We start from the raw sequence: 17500 nt of genomic DNA, 5'->3' as shown, positions 1-17500 counted from the left end.
CAGGGCCAGTCTCCTCGGTATAACTTAGGGGTGAAGTGCCTTGCTCAAGGGAAGACACTGGCAGCCTGGAAGTGAACCCACAACTTTTCTGACTACTGCATGCTAGCCCGGATCTTTAGCCAATACACTACCTCCGCCGAAGCAAATGCTGGGAGTTGCCTAGTCTATGCTGCAGTTACAGTATGCTTTCCACAGCCTTGTGATTCATATGTACTTCCCATACAGAGAGCTTAAAAGGATCATCATGAGACAAACTTGTGATGCCTGCAGGGACAGTCACTGACCTGTTGTCATGGGATGTTTTGATGCCTATCAGCTTTGGCAGGCCGTCGAAGTAGGTGATGTCCCTGGCTGCGACCTCGCTGCAGATCACCAGGTTGTTGAGCGTTCCACAGATGTTGACCACCACATCATTGGACGGCTCTTTTTGCTGCCCGTCACTCGGAAGCTTGGATACCAAGTTGTTGACCACCTTTGTAGCTAAGAGGAAAACAATGGAAAATATATAAACGTAACAATATAATTATAAACATAACAATAGAATGTGTTACGTTTTTATGTGTCGGGTGGTGGGGGTACGCCAGCCGAATCAGGATGTAGGTGGTGGTACGCGGGGAAAAAAAGTTTGGGAACCACTACACTATAGTATACAGCATATAGTATATTTAATAGTATATAGCTACTACATATACCGTGGAAACACAACATATGGTTAACACTTTATAATAACTACACACAATTAAACTTTTATTAAGCATTAGTAAACTATTACTAAATGCTTTGTTCCTCATTTGTAAAGCATTGTTCCTGCATTAATTCTCATCAGTAAAGCATTTGTACACACAGTTATAAATGGTTTGTTCATAGTAAATAAGCCTATATCTAAAATATGTTTATACATTCTTTTTTAATACTTAATACATAATGCAAAAATAATTTGTGGATGAAGTAATATTTCAATTATTTAACTTTGGGTGGATTTGGATGACTAAGGGAGGCTTGGGTATGGCTTAGGAGTAGCTGTACTCCTAAGCCTAGATCCTGGTGCCCAAATGTGGAGGGATCATGCTCACCCATGTCATTCTTGTTGTAGGCGTGGCGGGACAGGTTCCTGAGGAAACCTGTGAGAGAGCGGAGTTCCAGGTCATTGGTGGTCCTCAGGTGATCAAGAACCACAGGCAACATCCTCTCCTGCTCGAGAGCAACCCTACTCAGTTTGGATGCCCACTGAGAGAGAAGGAGAAAGGGCGAGAGAGAGAGAAAGAGGAGAGAGAGAGAGAGAGAAAGAGAGAGAGAGAGAGAGAGAGAGAAACAGGAATCATTACACATTACAGTGCTGCAGGGGCTTCTTGTCTCTACAACAAACAAACGCCAAAACAACACACAGTCCTGTCAGTTCATATTTAAACCTACAAGGTTCTTCCAAAGCGACAACATACAGTATGTGTTGACCAGGAATGGAATCCAGGTCACCAGAATGGCAGACAACACCAAACCACTAAAACCCCTCCAAATTCACCGCAATGTATTTCCTCAGCAGGAGGGAACAGACACATATTAACACATTACACAAAAAAAAAACTACAGCTCAGGAACTCATTCATGCAACAAATATATCATGGCTTTAACAATGCCCCCTAACATTCCAGGCCATAAAAAGGTGTAACTGCCCCCCCCAAAACACACACACACACACACACACATACAGACACAGTGTGTACTGTGTGCTTACCTGTCCGTCACCAGCAGTGATGTTTTGCAGGGCCCCGGCGGCGGCTTCGCGCGACGTAGTGTTCATCTCGCATTTCTGGATCACGCCGTTGTACAGCCCCACCACCTGGGGGTGCCACAGCCACTCTATGCCATGGGGCACCTTGGACACCTCTGAGAAGGTCAGCTGGGCTGGGTTCTGCTTCTAAGATGGGGATGGAGTGAGGACGGACACACACACACACACACATACATCAAACAGAGATCTTTTGCATCGCGACGGGCACTAACTTTGAAATCATTGGTCCAGCCTTACCAATCACATTTATTAGAGATTGATTAGAGAACGTGACTTCCTACTTCACCTAAACTTTACAAATTGACAATGAACAGCAAATTTACAACAGCATTGTTGTCCCACAGTTTGAGAAACGCTGGGTTAAGCGCACACTAATCCCGGCGCAGTGTGCTTGGGGAGCAGTGAGGGGTTAGGTGCCTTGCTCAAGGGCACTTCAGCCGTGCCTACTAGTCGGGGTTCGAACCGGCAACCCTCCGGTTACAAGTCCGAAGCACTGACCAGTAGGCCACGGCTAGAAAAGCAACGCAAACAAGAAAATGGACCAAATACTTTTGAGCCGTAGCGTATATCCAGAAAAATGTGAACTGGGCTTCTGCTTACCTTTTTGGCCTTCCTGCTCTGGGGGGTGTAGCAGCCCATGGCCTCGGCCTTGGAGATCTCCTCCCCTCTAGTGGGGCCCTCCAGCTTCAGCTTAGCAGAGGGGGGCATCTCGGTGTACAGCTGGTAGGAGAGGTTCCTGAGCACGCACATGGCGTTCTCCACACCCTGAGAGACAGACAGACAGACATGGGGGGAAACAGTAGGAGTTCAGAATGGGCCATAAAATCTATCAGAAACACATACAAGAGATAGATATAAAGCCCTTTACAAACCCTAAAATGGAGTAATTAAGAGATAATACACTCTCGTTCACACAGACACATGTCTTACACGGACACACACAGACACAGACTCTCTCTCTCACACACACACACCTTCTCCTCCACCCTGGTGTCCTCCATGCAGCTCTGTATGTAGTCCACCAGTGCGTCCACCAGCCCGTTGGTCTCCCTCATCTGATATCTGGTCTTCTCATTCACTGAGCTCAGGTTCCTGAGGAGCAGAGCACGTTATTAGACACAATGCATGTGTGTGTGTGTGTGTGTGTGTGTGTGTATGTGTGTGTGTGTGTGTGTGTGTGTCTGTGTGTGTGTCTGTGTGGTGTGTGTGTGTGTGTGTGTGTGTGTGTGTGTGTGTGTGTGTGTGTGTGTGTGTGTGTGTGTGTGTGTGTGTGTATGTCTTGTTACAGTACCTGAGGCAGCCTGTGGTGTTGAAGAAGATTTCCTTCTCGGAGGCATTCTGTTCAATGAACTCTGGGTTTTCTAGTCCTGACAGTGGCACCAAAATCTGCTTGGTCAGTTCCGGCAGGGTCTCTCTAGCTAACTTCTCCTTCAGGTTGTCCTTGGAGGAAAGGTTCCACAGAATACCTATGACACACACACACACACACACACACACACACACAGATGCATACAGGGGCAGAGAATGCAGAGGTTATCTTCAGAGGACAGAGTTCACACATGAACACCTAGTCACACTCTTCTTTATCATACGTGATTTACTGTACACAGACACCCACTCCTATCATAGCTACATAATCTGGAACTGATTTAACATTGCGGCTCTAGTGCTGTATTCTCACACACATGTATGTATGTGTGTGAAAGACAAGACAAAGACAGACAAAGACAAAGACAGACATTGACTTTGAAGAACAGACACCATACCCTTTTCATCCTTTTCATTAGCAACTTTTAGCATGGCCATTCATTCAATGACACAGATTAGTGGTTGTTGTAGTAGATAGATAGTCGTTGTAGGGCATAGGTTTTGCAATACATCAAAGAAGCATGGAGCACAGGGGAAAAAAATAAATAAAAAATAATTCTAAATCCCTGTGGCATGACTAGGACACCACTCCAGCTATTAAAACCACTCCAACCCAAAATACTTAATAATGAGCACAAAAATACTACATTAGTACATCAGTGTAGTGAGTAAGTGGTCTATTCGAAATGATAAATAACACTGTGACTGTGCGGTCTCTGGGTGGCTCTCTGGTCACCGTGCATGACTCTATGGTGTGGCTCCTTTTTCTAAACCCATTATGAGGCTTCCTGAATGGATTGTGCTTCAGGATGTCTTGGTCTCAGCATGTTGAGATGCGGGGTGAGTAATTCAATTCACGGTCACAATGCTGTAAAGTTTGTTTGTTCTAACATGCCTTGGCTATTCAATGAAACCCCAGTCCCTACGCCAAATCAGTTAGGCATTAGTTACGGTTACAGAAAAACAATGCTAGTCAACCTACATGTTATTGTTAAATGATAACACTATAAAAGCAGTACTAAAGTGGAGGAGTGCCCTGATAATTAACTTTGTCTCTATCTCTCTTTGTCTCAATCCCTGTCCAATCACTCTCGCTCTTTTGCCAAGGTGTCAAAACAGGCTTGGGCTTGGGTGTGTCTCATGGAGGATGAAGGCAGCCAAACTTTGGCTTTCTGTGGCACAAGTTGAGACAGCGCAGGCCATAAAACACACCCTGACAGATGCTCACACACACAGCTAAGAAAGAGCACACAGTCACACATACACTCACACAAACATGCAAAGGCGCACACACACACACACACACACACACACACACACACACAAAACACAAAAAAAAATGATCTCTCCTGACTCTGCTGACATGACAACCTCTACAAACTTGTCTACAAAGGCTTTTTTTTCTTTCCTTAAGGTGCACCTAGCATACTTTCGCTGTATCTAAGATCAATCATTCAACGCCACACCCTAAAAGATTACTCGGGGCATGGGAATCCATCTGTATTTTTTATCTTTCACCTCTCTGTCCCACCCTGTCGGGTAGCTCAGGTAACAATCACATGTTAGCATAGTATCCAGGTACTTGCTGATACCCACAGCTGCCAAGGCTCGCAGGAAACACCCCTTTTTTCCCCACCCTCCTCTCTCTCTGGTGGTTTCCTTCAGTTAAACATTAACCGTTATGGCAGTGATTTAGAACATGACACTGTCTCAGTGGGACGGCCTCAGCCCTCATGTGAGAGGCACTCTGGGCAGACCACAGGGTGGGTAGGGCCCTGCTGAACGACCCAGAGAGATTTGAGTGGAGTGGAGTCACTGGCTCTGGACTGAGAGTGATGTGCTCTGGTGTCTGGGAGATTACTATACCCAGAGAAAAACTAGTATGACAAATGATCAGAATATATAAGCAGCTGAATGACCAAATGGGAGTTAATCAATTGCTGAGCTCTTAAATGTTGCAGAGGTTTTCTCTTTGCTTTCCTAACTGAAGGCAAGTCGCTGGAGCAGATCCAAGCCTGCACTGATGGGAACCGACACCATCCGTGGGAAGCTCAGGGGCAGACGGTTGTGTTGGTCCTCACCTGTGATGTTCTTGCGGAGCTCGTTGTCCTGCTGCTGGAGGGCCTCGCTGAGCTGCGGGATGCCCCCGGCCTCGATCAGCGCCACCTTGTTGCCCATGTTCTCGTAGATGAGGTTGCGCGCGGCCCCCGTGGCGTAGCGCTGCACCTCCTCGCTCTCGCTGTTGAACAGCTTCACCAGCAGAGGAATGCCCTTCATCTGGTTCACCTGAGAGACAGGACAGAGGCAGGACGGGCGGATAGATGGACAGACAGAAAGATAGACAAATGGATTGAAACGCAGAGAAAAACAAACAGAAAAAGGAAAGAAAGAAAGAGACAGAGAAGGTAAAAAAAACGAGAGAGAGAAACAGGCAAAGAGAAGGAGAATTGTCAGTGTGAATTTATGACAACAATCTTACTCTCACTTCAGATCAAGGTTAAGGTAAACTTTAATATTCCCTTCGGGGAAATTCATGTGGTCAACATTGCACGTCTCACAAAACATATAGTTAGGTGCAGTGGTGGAACCTTCTGGCCCTCTGACCTACTCAAAACACCTATGGTTACAGTGGGGAGATAAATTACACACATGCCCAGGATATCTTTGAGACAGAGAGCCATGGTCTTGCGCTTAAGGCGACAACCCTCCAACTCATTCCTAAGTGAAACATGCCTCCCTACCACAGTTGCCACAGGCCTCATCCAAGACTGGAAGAGTTTAGACAGAGACTAAGCTCTACAAAAACAAAACCAGAACATAATTAGCAATAGAATCTAATTTGAGAATATAGGGCCCAAAAGAATGCTCTGCTATGGGCATTGTTGTAAAAAGGAAAGTTGTTGGCGATACAGACACTTGAACGCAGACCTGTAACTTTGAAGCAAATAGAACAGCAGAAAGAATTCTTTAATGACAACCTGTCATGTCATTAACTGTGCCGCTTTTCTCACTGCGCCGTTTTTCTCACTGCAGGCAAGTCATGACCTGGTGTGTTATGCATAGCATGTTGTAAATATGAGTCTTGGTCTTTCGTTCTTCTTTCTGGTTATGTCTGCGCGGACCATCTCTACTATTCTGAGTCAGTGACAAGGGTTTCCCAACTGATTTCTGCAGCACTGAGAATACTAAGGTAATGGGAAAAGTGATCTGGAAAAACCTTGTTCTGTCTGCACGGTGGATGAGTTGTGAATTGGATGTACTGAGTTTCACGTGTCACAGACTCAAATATTTTTTTATTATTATTATAAACCTCTGAAAAAATGGGTTGGTAAGATCTGATAGTATCACTAGAACACCATGTAAAATCTATTGTGCGGACTCCGATAACCACTAATTATGGAACAAATATATAACTGTCATTGCTCAAGAGTCTGGACTGTCTGTCATTCTATTGTGTGGACCAATGTGACCAGGAAGTCAGTAATAGGAAGTGGCCACTTGAACGTGTGTATTCCCCTGGTCATATCAAAACATCTGGCATTAGCAGGCAGGCCCTTACCTGATCCTTGGCCTCACTGTTGTGGTAACACTCATGCTGAATGTAGGCAGCACCCAACATCTGAAGGGAGGGATCTGAAGTCTCCAGGTAGTTAATGGCAGTGGGCATGTCCAGGCTGCTGATTCTGTTTGGATTCAAGAGAGAGAGGGGGGTTAGGGTGAGAAAGATAATTTCTCTATTTGAATTTTAAACCCTTCAACTTTCAGGGGGCATTTAATTCTTAGCAAAAAAACTGTGTTCACTATTCTTTACATTAAATGTATATAATTGCAGGTAAATTATATTGGGTGTGTGTACGTGTGAGCTATTCTCTACTGTAGCTCTTTGCATTTCTTGGGTCTCTGGATTTCCAGGTATGCGTGTGTGCATGTGTGTGTGTGTGAGTTTATTCAGTGTGACTAAGTGCTGTAGCACTCTCAGTCCCTCTTTGTCTCTTGTTGTCCAATAATTTCCCTCACTTTCTCAACTCTCTCACTCTCAGCCTCTCATGTGAACAGAGTGTGACACTGACACACCCAAACTAGTCCTTCCACTTTCTTCCCCATTTAACCTGTAAACACACACACACACACACACACACAGACACTTACTGAGACACACACATACACACACACACACACACACACTTACTGAGACACATACACACACACACTTACTGACACACACACACACACACACACACACACACACACACACACACACACACACACACACACACACACACACACACACAGACACACACACACACACACACATACACACACACACACACCACATCAACAAATTCACATTACCAATTAAAAAAGCCCCAGAATATCTCAACAGCCAAACTACATTATTAGATGAGGCAAGAGTCAAGACTGCCTTTCTCCTCTTCCAGCAACCACTCTTTAATTGTCAGTAATTACATTTTCAACAAAAGCTTTGGAGTGTCTGTTGCAAGAGCGCCTTAAGCATGAATAGATGAGTTTGATTGCAATTTTTGTCCTATGGAGCTGTAATGGGGACAACTGTCAATGGGGTTTATGGCCTTCTGAAGTTTGGTTGGACTACGCTAGGTTAAGGAGACAGACGTACCACTGCTCTACTTGTGAAGCTTATTGGGCACAGAGAGTTGTGTGTGTCTGTCTGTTTTTTTTGCCCTCTGTGATTCTACCTAAAGATTCTAGCCTCTGGGCCCCAGCCATGGCGCAACTGGCTGGGGCACCTGCACTGCATGCTGGCGACCCGGGTTCGATTCCCACCCTGTGGTCTTTTCCGGATCCCACCCTGACTCTCTCTCCCATTTGCTTCTTGTCATTCTCAACTATCCTATCACATTAAAGGCATAAAAAGCCCAAAAAATAAAGATTCTAGCCTCTGTGGTTCTACCTAAAGATTCTAGCCTTTAATATCTTGCTTTGGCCAGCTGGATCTAAATAAAAGTGTAAGTGTGTGTGTGTGTGTGTGTGTGCATCACGTGGGAGGATGTGCATGCATCTATACATATGTATTTGTAATCGTACTGTAACTGTATGTGTATGTATAAGTGTTGTTTGCATGTGCATGAGTCCTTGTCCTCACCCTGCCAGGTTGCTCATGCTGCCTGTTAACTCTCCGTCAAACACGTCCAGGCCTTTGCCCACGCTCTGCATGCTCTTAGTGGACATGGCTCTGCTGATGCGACCCCCCATGTTGCTTTGGGAGCCGGACATGACGAAGCCGCCCCCTCCTCCGTAGACGGAGCCGCCGCTGGTTGACCCCATGCTCATGCGGTTGTTGCGCTGGTTGATGCGGCTGATGGTGCGGTGCGCCGGCCCCTTGAAGGAGTACTGGCGATCCACGCTCTCCTCCATCATCCCGCTGCCTGTGACGGAGCTAGCCAGCGTCCCGCTCAGGGAGCGCCTCATGGTGGGCAGAGTGGTGGTGGTGGCCCTTATCTGGCCGGCCGAGGAGCTGGCCGCCTGCGAGATGCCGTTGGCCGCGTAGAAGGGGTGCTGCTGCTCGGACACCAGACTGTCGCTGTCGTCCTGCACCCACGAGGACACGGGTGTAGGCTGCAGGCGCATGGAGCGCAGCGATATGGTGTCCACGTCGGGTGGTGGTGCCCGGCTCATGGTGCGCATCATGGTCGTCTGCTGCTGGTAGCCGCCGCCCTGGAAACCACCTCCACCGCCGCCACTGGTAACCTTGTAACCGCCTCCTCCACCACCTTGGAAGCCGCCTGCTGTCTGGTAACCGCCAATGGTGTGATACGCACCACCGCCGCCACCGCCACCGATGGCTTGATAAGTGCCACCGCCGCCACCGAGTGTGTGATACCCGCCACCGCCGCCACCGAGTGTGTGATACCCGCCACCACCTCCGCCTCCGCCGAGACGCATGTCGTCATAGTAATACATGCTGGAGCCTCCGGCCCCTCCGCCACCACTGGCGCCTCCACCCATGCTGATCTTCATGCGGTTTCCGCCGTCCACGGCCGAGCGGGAGGTGTAGCCTCTGGTAACTGCATACTGGGCCAGTGCTGAACCCTGAGGAGAAAGAGCAGAAGAGTTGCATGGTACACCATGACAACAACTGGGTAAAATGGATATGAATATATATATATAATTTATTTATTTATTTTTACTGTATATATATGTAATATAGAAATAATGAAAGGAATAACAAAGCATATCAAGAGGAATAAAACAACCAGATGCAGTGTGCAAGAGTGGAAGCAGGCTTCGCACCAATGGTATCAACTGTAAACAAGCTAACTGTCTATCTATCACTGTTAGGGCCAAAGAAAGTTGTACAACAAACTGAACAAGCTGGCCTTTTTTAAACGGAACCACTTGTTTCCTTTGCGTGCTATAAAGGCATGACTATTGCCTATAGTGGCAACCGGGTGATAAGCGGGATAACGGCCTTACAGGTGTCCTGTTATACGGAATTAATGGACTCCGGCGGAGTAAACTCTTTGCCTCGCTCTCATCCATTAATTCCATATAACAGGACACCTCGACGGCCGTTATCGCCATAGACTGTATATATAGTCAATGGTTATCCCTTAGGCCTACATAAAATGCATGTGAGTTTTCAGACAACATTCCAGACGGGGTCTCATCATGAATTTTGTTTTTATTTTTGGTTCCCATGGAAACCACTTGAGCACTGATGTGAAATCTCTCACTTATGACACCATGAGTCCAGTGACTCACCAAGTTCCTTCTGGCTTAACAGCTAGCAATCATCGAACACTAAACCAGCTATTTGTTAAATTAGATGTTTATATGACACTTGGCAGTCTGCCTGAAATAGTCCTAGGCTATCTCAAAGCTATGTCAAATTAGATGGGTGCAAAATATTGGCCCCACAAACACTAAACATTAAACTAAAATGAAACATAAAAAATACATTTTATTTATCCTTATTAATTAAAGACAACGTAACATTAAACATCTGCTTAATGCAAAAATAATCTGATTAAATTATATAACATTTAATTATTATATATGGACTGAAATGTTATCTTTGGTATTAGAGTTATGTAACCAAATTGGTGAGAAGATGTGAAGATATATTATCTAAAATGCTTAAAGAACATTTCAGCTATTGTTCTTGAATATTTTTGAGTGTAATGTCATGTATTCTTGGTGGTGTTTTTTATTTGCGTACAGCTGCCAGAATCTTGAGTATGTGAAACATGTTTCTTCTCAAGGTCAGAGAATAACTGAGGTGACCAATGAGGTTCTGAGGCTCTCCATTTAGATTAGGAATAGGGATAGTGCCATTCTCCGGATGTGTTCCAGTGATTTGATCATGTCATATTTAAGCAATATAGCATAAGTGAGAGTGGGGTTGGTCATGGATATTCCCACGGGTGTTGTTCGGCTGTAGCCACGAGGCCGGAGGTTGTATATTTGGTCTTACCACGCCTGCCCCTCCTCCTCCTCCACCTCCTCCTCCACCTCCTCCTCCTCTGCTGCTGCTGCTGCTGTATCCATAGGAGCGAGAGCTGAACCCCGGGCTGGCTGTTAGGTGTTTCATAGATGCAGTTCCGTAGTCTATCAAACACACACACACACACACACACAGACACACACACACACACACACACACACACACATCAGACAGGAAATGTACATTCAGACACTTCACTGTCAGGCTTCTTTGAGGTTTGTAGTAGCTCTGGTGTGGCTACATTCTGTCACTCATTTAAGTAATACTAGGAATGCATGCCAAAAGAGAACAAGCAGAGAGATACCACTGAGCGTGTGAGCTGAGCTGATTTATCACTAACTGATACCACTTACCACACAGCTTATTAACATGAATGAAAACAAACTAGAGTAGTTTATTCTATGCTGAATTATCACTACTTTAGGTCAATGATAGACAGATAGATAGATAGATAGATAGATAGATACTTTATTGATCCCCAGGGGAAATTCAAGGTCTCAGCAGCATACATACAACACAAACACATTCTTTAACAGCAGAAAGAGTAATTAAAGTATATAATATAAAAACACAACTAAACAGTAAGGACAGTAGAAGATAAAGAATATGTTAAATATACTAAAATACAAATTATACTAACACTTAATACAATATATAAAAATATACTAAAATACAAATTACAAAAATACAAATTATACTATCACTTAATCTAAATCAATTCTAAAAACAGTATCCACATAGTGGTGATTAATAAATCAGAGGCGCTTGCAATGACTGAGGCAGGGACTGAGCATGTGATTCTCTGTGCGTAGTAAGGTATGGTAAGGTGCTCTAAGGTGCTCTGTGTGAATGAGTGTCATGGTGGAAGTGCAATGGTGATAGTGGTCATGGTGATAGTGCAAATGAGTAAGTCAACAGTGCAACAATGCAGAAATAAAGTAAAGTAAAGTCTATATATCTATATATTTAACTATTTAAGAAAATGTATAAGTGTGGCCACAGTTTGGCTGTGGCATGGAGGGGGGGGGGGGGGGTATGCATATGTGCTAATGTGCTAATATAGCACGCAAACAGTGAGGCATAAAGACAGTGGTACAAGTGGCTAGTGGACAGACAGTACCAAACATGTGGATAACACTAATAGGTCTGTTTAAGCATTATAGTGTAATAAAAGGTATTAAGTCTATTAAGAACTTTTACATTAGTTCAAATGGACCATTTAAACATGCCAATTTTGGTATAAGCAATACATTGTACAATACAATACAAGTTGAGGACCTTGAGTGACATTGCTGAGCCCATTGTAAGTATCTTAGTTGGTGATTCCACCAATGGAATGTGTCCCAATGTTGACATTGCACACACGCACCCACATAAAAAAAAAAAACACCAAAAAAAAAAACTTGCTAGCACAATTAAAAGCGCAATTAAAAGTGTGACAAAAACAGAGAGAGGGACAGAAAGAATGAGAAGGAAGTAAAGACTGTGTGTGTGTGTGTTTTTAGAGAGAGGAGGATTGAGAGGTGGCCACAAAGTAGTCTCTTTATGTGATGGTGTGATAAGCCATGTCAATGGAATGTTGAAGTCAGCGGCATGCACACTCACACGTCATGGTGGCAGGGCACTACAGAGCTTCTGCTCACATTCCCACCTGAATTTTCACAAGCTCCAGATCCTTTTCACACACTAACGCCAGGGCTACTAATCAGCCCTGTCTGTCAGAGCAGCTGAGAGAGCATTTTTACAAGCTAACTGGAGCTGGTCTGAGTGTATCCAGACACTGACACTAATCCTAGACCTCATTCTCAGAACAGAACATGACGGGCAGTATGAATTTTATTCATTAGCTTTTTAAAGATGTCTAATATTTTGTGTCTTTAGGTGCAAATAGACCTACTTTATATTTTACTTAAACTTTGTTTAAGTTAATTAATGACACACAATAAAACCATAAACTATAACCAATAACCATATGCTATATCCAGCACATATCCCTCAGCCGGTCTTTATTTATTTTGTATTGATTCTCTCCGAAAGCAGCAGCCTTTAGACAAACATGAAATTCAACAGCATTTTAATGAATTTTCATAATCTTTCATAATCTTTTTTTTCCTATTTTGTTTTCTAAGTAATTTCAGTACAACTGTAATTGGGCATTGCTATTTTATATATCGTTACTCAATCAAAAGACACTACAATTTGATTGATATTACCTGAAATACACAATCAAAAAGCATTACTTTTTTTAAGTTTATTTTTTGGGCTTTTTGCCTTTATTTGGATAGGACCGTGAAAGTGACAGGAAGTAAGTGGGAGAGAGAGATGGGGTGGGAATTGGGAAATGACCACAGGTTGGATTTGAACCTGGGTCCCCTTAGGCACTCGGACCCATACATGGTACGGGCGCTGTAGCCTGCTGCGCCACAGCGCCCCCAAATAGCATGACTTTTTAATGTTTTTAAAAACGGGGATATAGCATTTTGGAACCAAACTCTTCATATGTGTGTATGAAAGTGTACATAATCTGTCAGAAGACATAATCTGTCAGAAAGGCATTAAGATGGTACAACAATCAGATCATTTAGCCATGGCTCTCTGCTTCACCTTAAGCTAAATGCATGTTAAAGGATCAGAGTGCAATGGTGGCTGTTTGACAGCACATGTGGCAATAATATCGTATAATGTGTATGTAATCTGTCAGAATGGAAATTAGATGTTAAAATATCAGATCAGTTAGTCATAGCTGTATGCTTCACCTTCAGCTATGAATGCCAAAGCCATTGGCTGGGGGCATAGAGGGACTCCTGAGCTTCAGACTCCCTATCTGAGTCATTTCCTTTGACACTATTCAAAGACTCTGAGCAGGACAGCACAGTGCTGAGACAAGACCAGCAGCCCTTGTTGAAACGGGCAAACAAACAACCAGCTTGACAAGTAATGGAGGAGGGTGGGGGAAAGTGGGTGATGGGTCTGTCTGCTGGCATTCAAATGAGGGAACAAACACATGTTGTACCAGCTGGCTCAAAAAGGGAAACAGGCAGGGGGAATATTGTCAGTGTCAGCCGTTCACGTCAGAAATTCTCTCATTGCCAGTGTGGTGGGGGAGATTTATATCCTCTACACGAGTATGGCCTGCTTGGTATGCTGATGTTTACAAAAATTCCACGTCCTGCATCACACAGGCAACAGAAGGTCAAAACATCTGTGACAGATATGTGCATGTGTTTGTTTATATTTGTGTTTTTATGTGTTTGTGAGTGGTGTAAACGTGTAGAAGAGTTAAAAAGAAAATCTGTTAGAGCTGTGTGTTTTTTTAATTGTTCAACTTGCTAAATTTGCTAAAGTACATGTACATACTGCCAAGTCCATGAAACTCAACACAACCACCAGCCACTCCCCAACCACCTAATGGGGAGTGTTCCTATCAAACTGGTTCTGCTTTGCTGTCTGCTGCTGCTTTTCCTTAGGCAAGCATAAAGAGTCCACACCCCTCCCCTCCCATATCAAGAACAAATGTGCGCACCACACACACACACACACTTAAAGATTACACTACATTTGTTATGAATATGTTTGATTGCAAGAGTAAAATATCTCAAAGGTCAAACAGAGCAAGTAAATACCATTGACTGCATGCTTCCAAACGGACTTTAGCATTACATAACACTACCATTCTCCTGATCTCTAGATTACTGACATGGCCCCACCACACTATTCAAATATGCCAGGGCGTCCATTACACACTACACTGTGTGAATCTCCAATATGCAGATACTTGACAGAGAGGATAATATGCACTCCATAATACGCACCGCAATATAACTCAATACTGGGAATATGTCTAAAGCTGAGCATAGATCACTTTAGGGGAAGGCCATCCAGTCCAGCCCCATTGTCTCTGACTGTTTTATCAGAAACAGAGAAATACAGCTTTGCAGAACTGCTGTTTGTGACAAAAGAGGCTCATCAGAGAGAACCAGTGTGTCCAGCAGGTAGTAATGTTTTCATTTTAATTTCATTGAGACACTGCCCTAACTTGCCTTTATTTTAATTCAAACATAAGCACATACAAGTAAACACACACATGGAGCTTCATATTGTGCATGTGTGTGTCTGTGAGTCTGTATGTCTGTGTTTCTGTTTGTGTGTCTGTGTGTGTGCTTGATCAAAGGCTTTGTTGGGGAAAAAGCCCTAGTGGAAATATCTAAACGTGAGGGACCCTAAGCCATGAGATCAGGTGAGGGTCTTTAAGGTCTGATTAGATACGACCACTAATGGTCACTGAAAGAAACCGTGTGTGTGTGTTTGTGTGTGTGTGTGTGTGTGTGTGGCACAGCGAGAGAAGCCCAGCTGAGGCGTGTTTAAAGGACCAAGCCTGTCTGGCGGCCTCTGACAAAGCCCTTCATTTGTAAGCTGACTAAGCGCGCTTGTAACTCTATCCCAATCTGAGACGTCATCCTTCCGACTACCCTCTTCCCAGCGAAGCACTGAGCATGACAGGGTGCACTTGTTTAGGCCTGCAGCATGTGTGTGTATGTGTGTGTGTGTTGAGGGGAGGTCCTGGGAGAGTGAAAACTGAAACTCAAGTTTTACGCTACTGTCATAGAAACTGCTGGAGGAATTCAGGTTAAGATCATAGCACAATCTCAAGACACTAAAACAAGGGGTCATTTAATCATTACTATTAATCTAGTAGCATTTTGCACACCTACAGATGTGAGTGTCAATGTCTTCCATGTTAGGAATAGGATATAGGCCCAGGTAACATGCTTTCTATAACAGTTGTCATAACATGCTAGTAGGGATGTAACGGTATGAAAATTTAACCTCACGGTTATAGTGACCAAAAGTATCACGGTTTTCGGTATTATCACGGTATTTTTAAAAGTGTGTTAAATATGTTCAGAAAGCACTGATAGGCCTACACAAGCTGAAATAGTTTCAAAAAGTGTCCCGTTCAGTTTTTCATGTTTAATTGGCTATGTGCTTATCGCTTAACTTACCCTACCATGACTTGGAGGTTGCTATTACTGTTATTTGGATCCAATGAGTGAGACCAGGCTTGGAATTTCACCATTCTGGGGGCAAGGCCACTTGGCCTTCAGTTGGGCATATTTGGTGGAGGGCACAAAGGCCACATAGGCTATAAAAAATATCAAAGTTGTATAGCCTATTCACTGCAGTAGACCTGCATCACTGTATGAAACATTACAAAAACATGAAACATGACATATTATATAGAACTGCAAATCATCTGAACATCTAATATTTACAGATATCTAGGCTATATTTAACATTTATTTTATATTTGGCCTGTTAAGGAAATCATGTATTGAACAATTTAAGCACAGTTCAGCTTTAAGAAACTCAAATAGCCTAGATGCATGCTTAGCATTTTGTGATCTACTTTCACAAACTCTTAGTCAGCTGTCCTCTGATTTACCGATATATAGGCGATATTTGTAACATTTATTTTGTATTTGGCCCGTTATGAAATCATGTGGAACAATTTAAACACATTGTAAAACTTAAAGCCCAAATTTGGAGACATCCATGCATGTCGAAATGTAGGTCTACTGCCAATTCAAAAGTGGATTACTCTAGAACGGCTAACTGTACAGGGGACTGCTTTACACCTTTATGTTCGGTAAGGTCTGCTGATATATGGTTTGTCGTGTGTTAAACGAAAGGTTCGTGAAGTATTGCACCGAGAGGAATGGGTAGGGAGATGGACTAAAACATTCAGTAGAATTTATGATTAAATTTAATTATATTATTTACGTTTCTCGCGAACCGTTCACCACAGCAATTCGCGGCTAACATCGTTTAAAAGCTGAGAAAAAGCTCTTTCATGTGATACTTGTGATGTCTGTGTGATGAGTAGGCTACTTCGCGAGTAGTTCAACTGAGAAGAATAGGTGAATTTAGACGCACTTTCTTTCTTGCGCGGTCACTTTCTCCACTGCGTAAAATAAATTAATTTGCGCTGTGAATGCTAAGATTATTTTGACAGGCCATAGGCTAAATAAAATTTGCTATTAGTAGGATGCAAAGCAAAATATTGAAAGAAGGGCACCAAGGGCACCGTGGCCTGTAAACCTCTGATTTTCAAAGGGACATCACGGCCAACGCAAGGGGCAAAAACTTGGCCGCCGTGAAATTCCTACCCTGAGTGAGACCAAAGTAAGTGTTCGAAATAAAACTTTAGGCTACTGTGTTCTTCTGATAACGTGAGTGGAATGGATTTAATGTGCACACGCGAACATAAAAAGACGCAGAGTGCAAATGATACAGTGCAAGTTTTGCGGTGAAAATGTTCCGCCTTTTAAAATCAGTTGTAGCCTAATCCAATTCGCAGTTAAAACCATCAATTAGACAACAGAATCAGTAGGGTACCAATTTTGCTTCATTGTACCAGGCCTACTGTATGTCAAAAGCAGGCTTGGATGAAGCTGGGAAGGATTAAACACACGGTTTCAACACCGTGATAATCAACCGTGATAATTATGATATTTCAAAAGAAAACGGTAATTGTTATCGTCAACATTTTTATCACGGTTTATCATTATACCGGTAATCGTTACATCCCTACATGCTAGACTGTTTGTTAGAGCAAAAGCAACTTGCTCCAGGGCTACGGGAACATATCTGGACAATACATTTCTGCCTCCTCAGGTTACCATCACAGGTCTGAGTTGAAGTGTCTGTGCACTTTCAAAGTCACTCAAGCCCCTCCCAGAACTTTTCAACCCAGTTTTAACACAATCTCGATCTTATGGCTGTGTTTAACACCTATATTTCCCAAATGGGCCCATGCAAAACCAGAAAAGTAAGCTCACAGCAACAATGGCGCTGCTGTT

General features: G+C 43.6%; 1 protein-coding gene across 1 annotated transcript in view; it reads right to left on the bottom strand.

The window, feature by feature from the left end:
- Nucleotides 1-17500, bottom strand: part of pkp3a (plakophilin 3a) — a 22876-nt gene that overhangs the window by 4936 nt on the left and 440 nt on the right. Inside the window, exons 2-11 of the mRNA XM_076262837.1 lie at nucleotides 10611-10744; nucleotides 8280-9226; nucleotides 6717-6840; nucleotides 5239-5443; nucleotides 3081-3255; nucleotides 2764-2881; nucleotides 2390-2554; nucleotides 1733-1915; nucleotides 1074-1227; nucleotides 285-480 (exon numbers count right to left, since the gene is read on the bottom strand). Coding sequence (XP_076118952.1) covers nucleotides 285-480; nucleotides 1074-1227; nucleotides 1733-1915; nucleotides 2390-2554; nucleotides 2764-2881; nucleotides 3081-3255; nucleotides 5239-5443; nucleotides 6717-6840; nucleotides 8280-9226; nucleotides 10611-10744 — 2401 coding nt within the window. The remainder of the gene's footprint in view (nucleotides 1-284; nucleotides 481-1073; nucleotides 1228-1732; nucleotides 1916-2389; nucleotides 2555-2763; nucleotides 2882-3080; nucleotides 3256-5238; nucleotides 5444-6716; nucleotides 6841-8279; nucleotides 9227-10610; nucleotides 10745-17500) is intronic.

The sequence above is a fragment of the Alosa pseudoharengus genome, unplaced genomic scaffold (assembly GCF_046254945.1).
Source record: "Alosa pseudoharengus isolate Yale_2024_CS ecotype anadromous, Long Island Sound unplaced genomic scaffold, YU_APseudo_1.1 YU_APseudo_1.1_scf_10, whole genome shotgun sequence".
Lineage (NCBI taxonomy): Eukaryota > Metazoa > Chordata > Actinopteri > Clupeiformes > Clupeidae > Alosa > Alosa pseudoharengus.
This window is presented reverse-complemented; position numbering and strand designations above follow the sequence as displayed.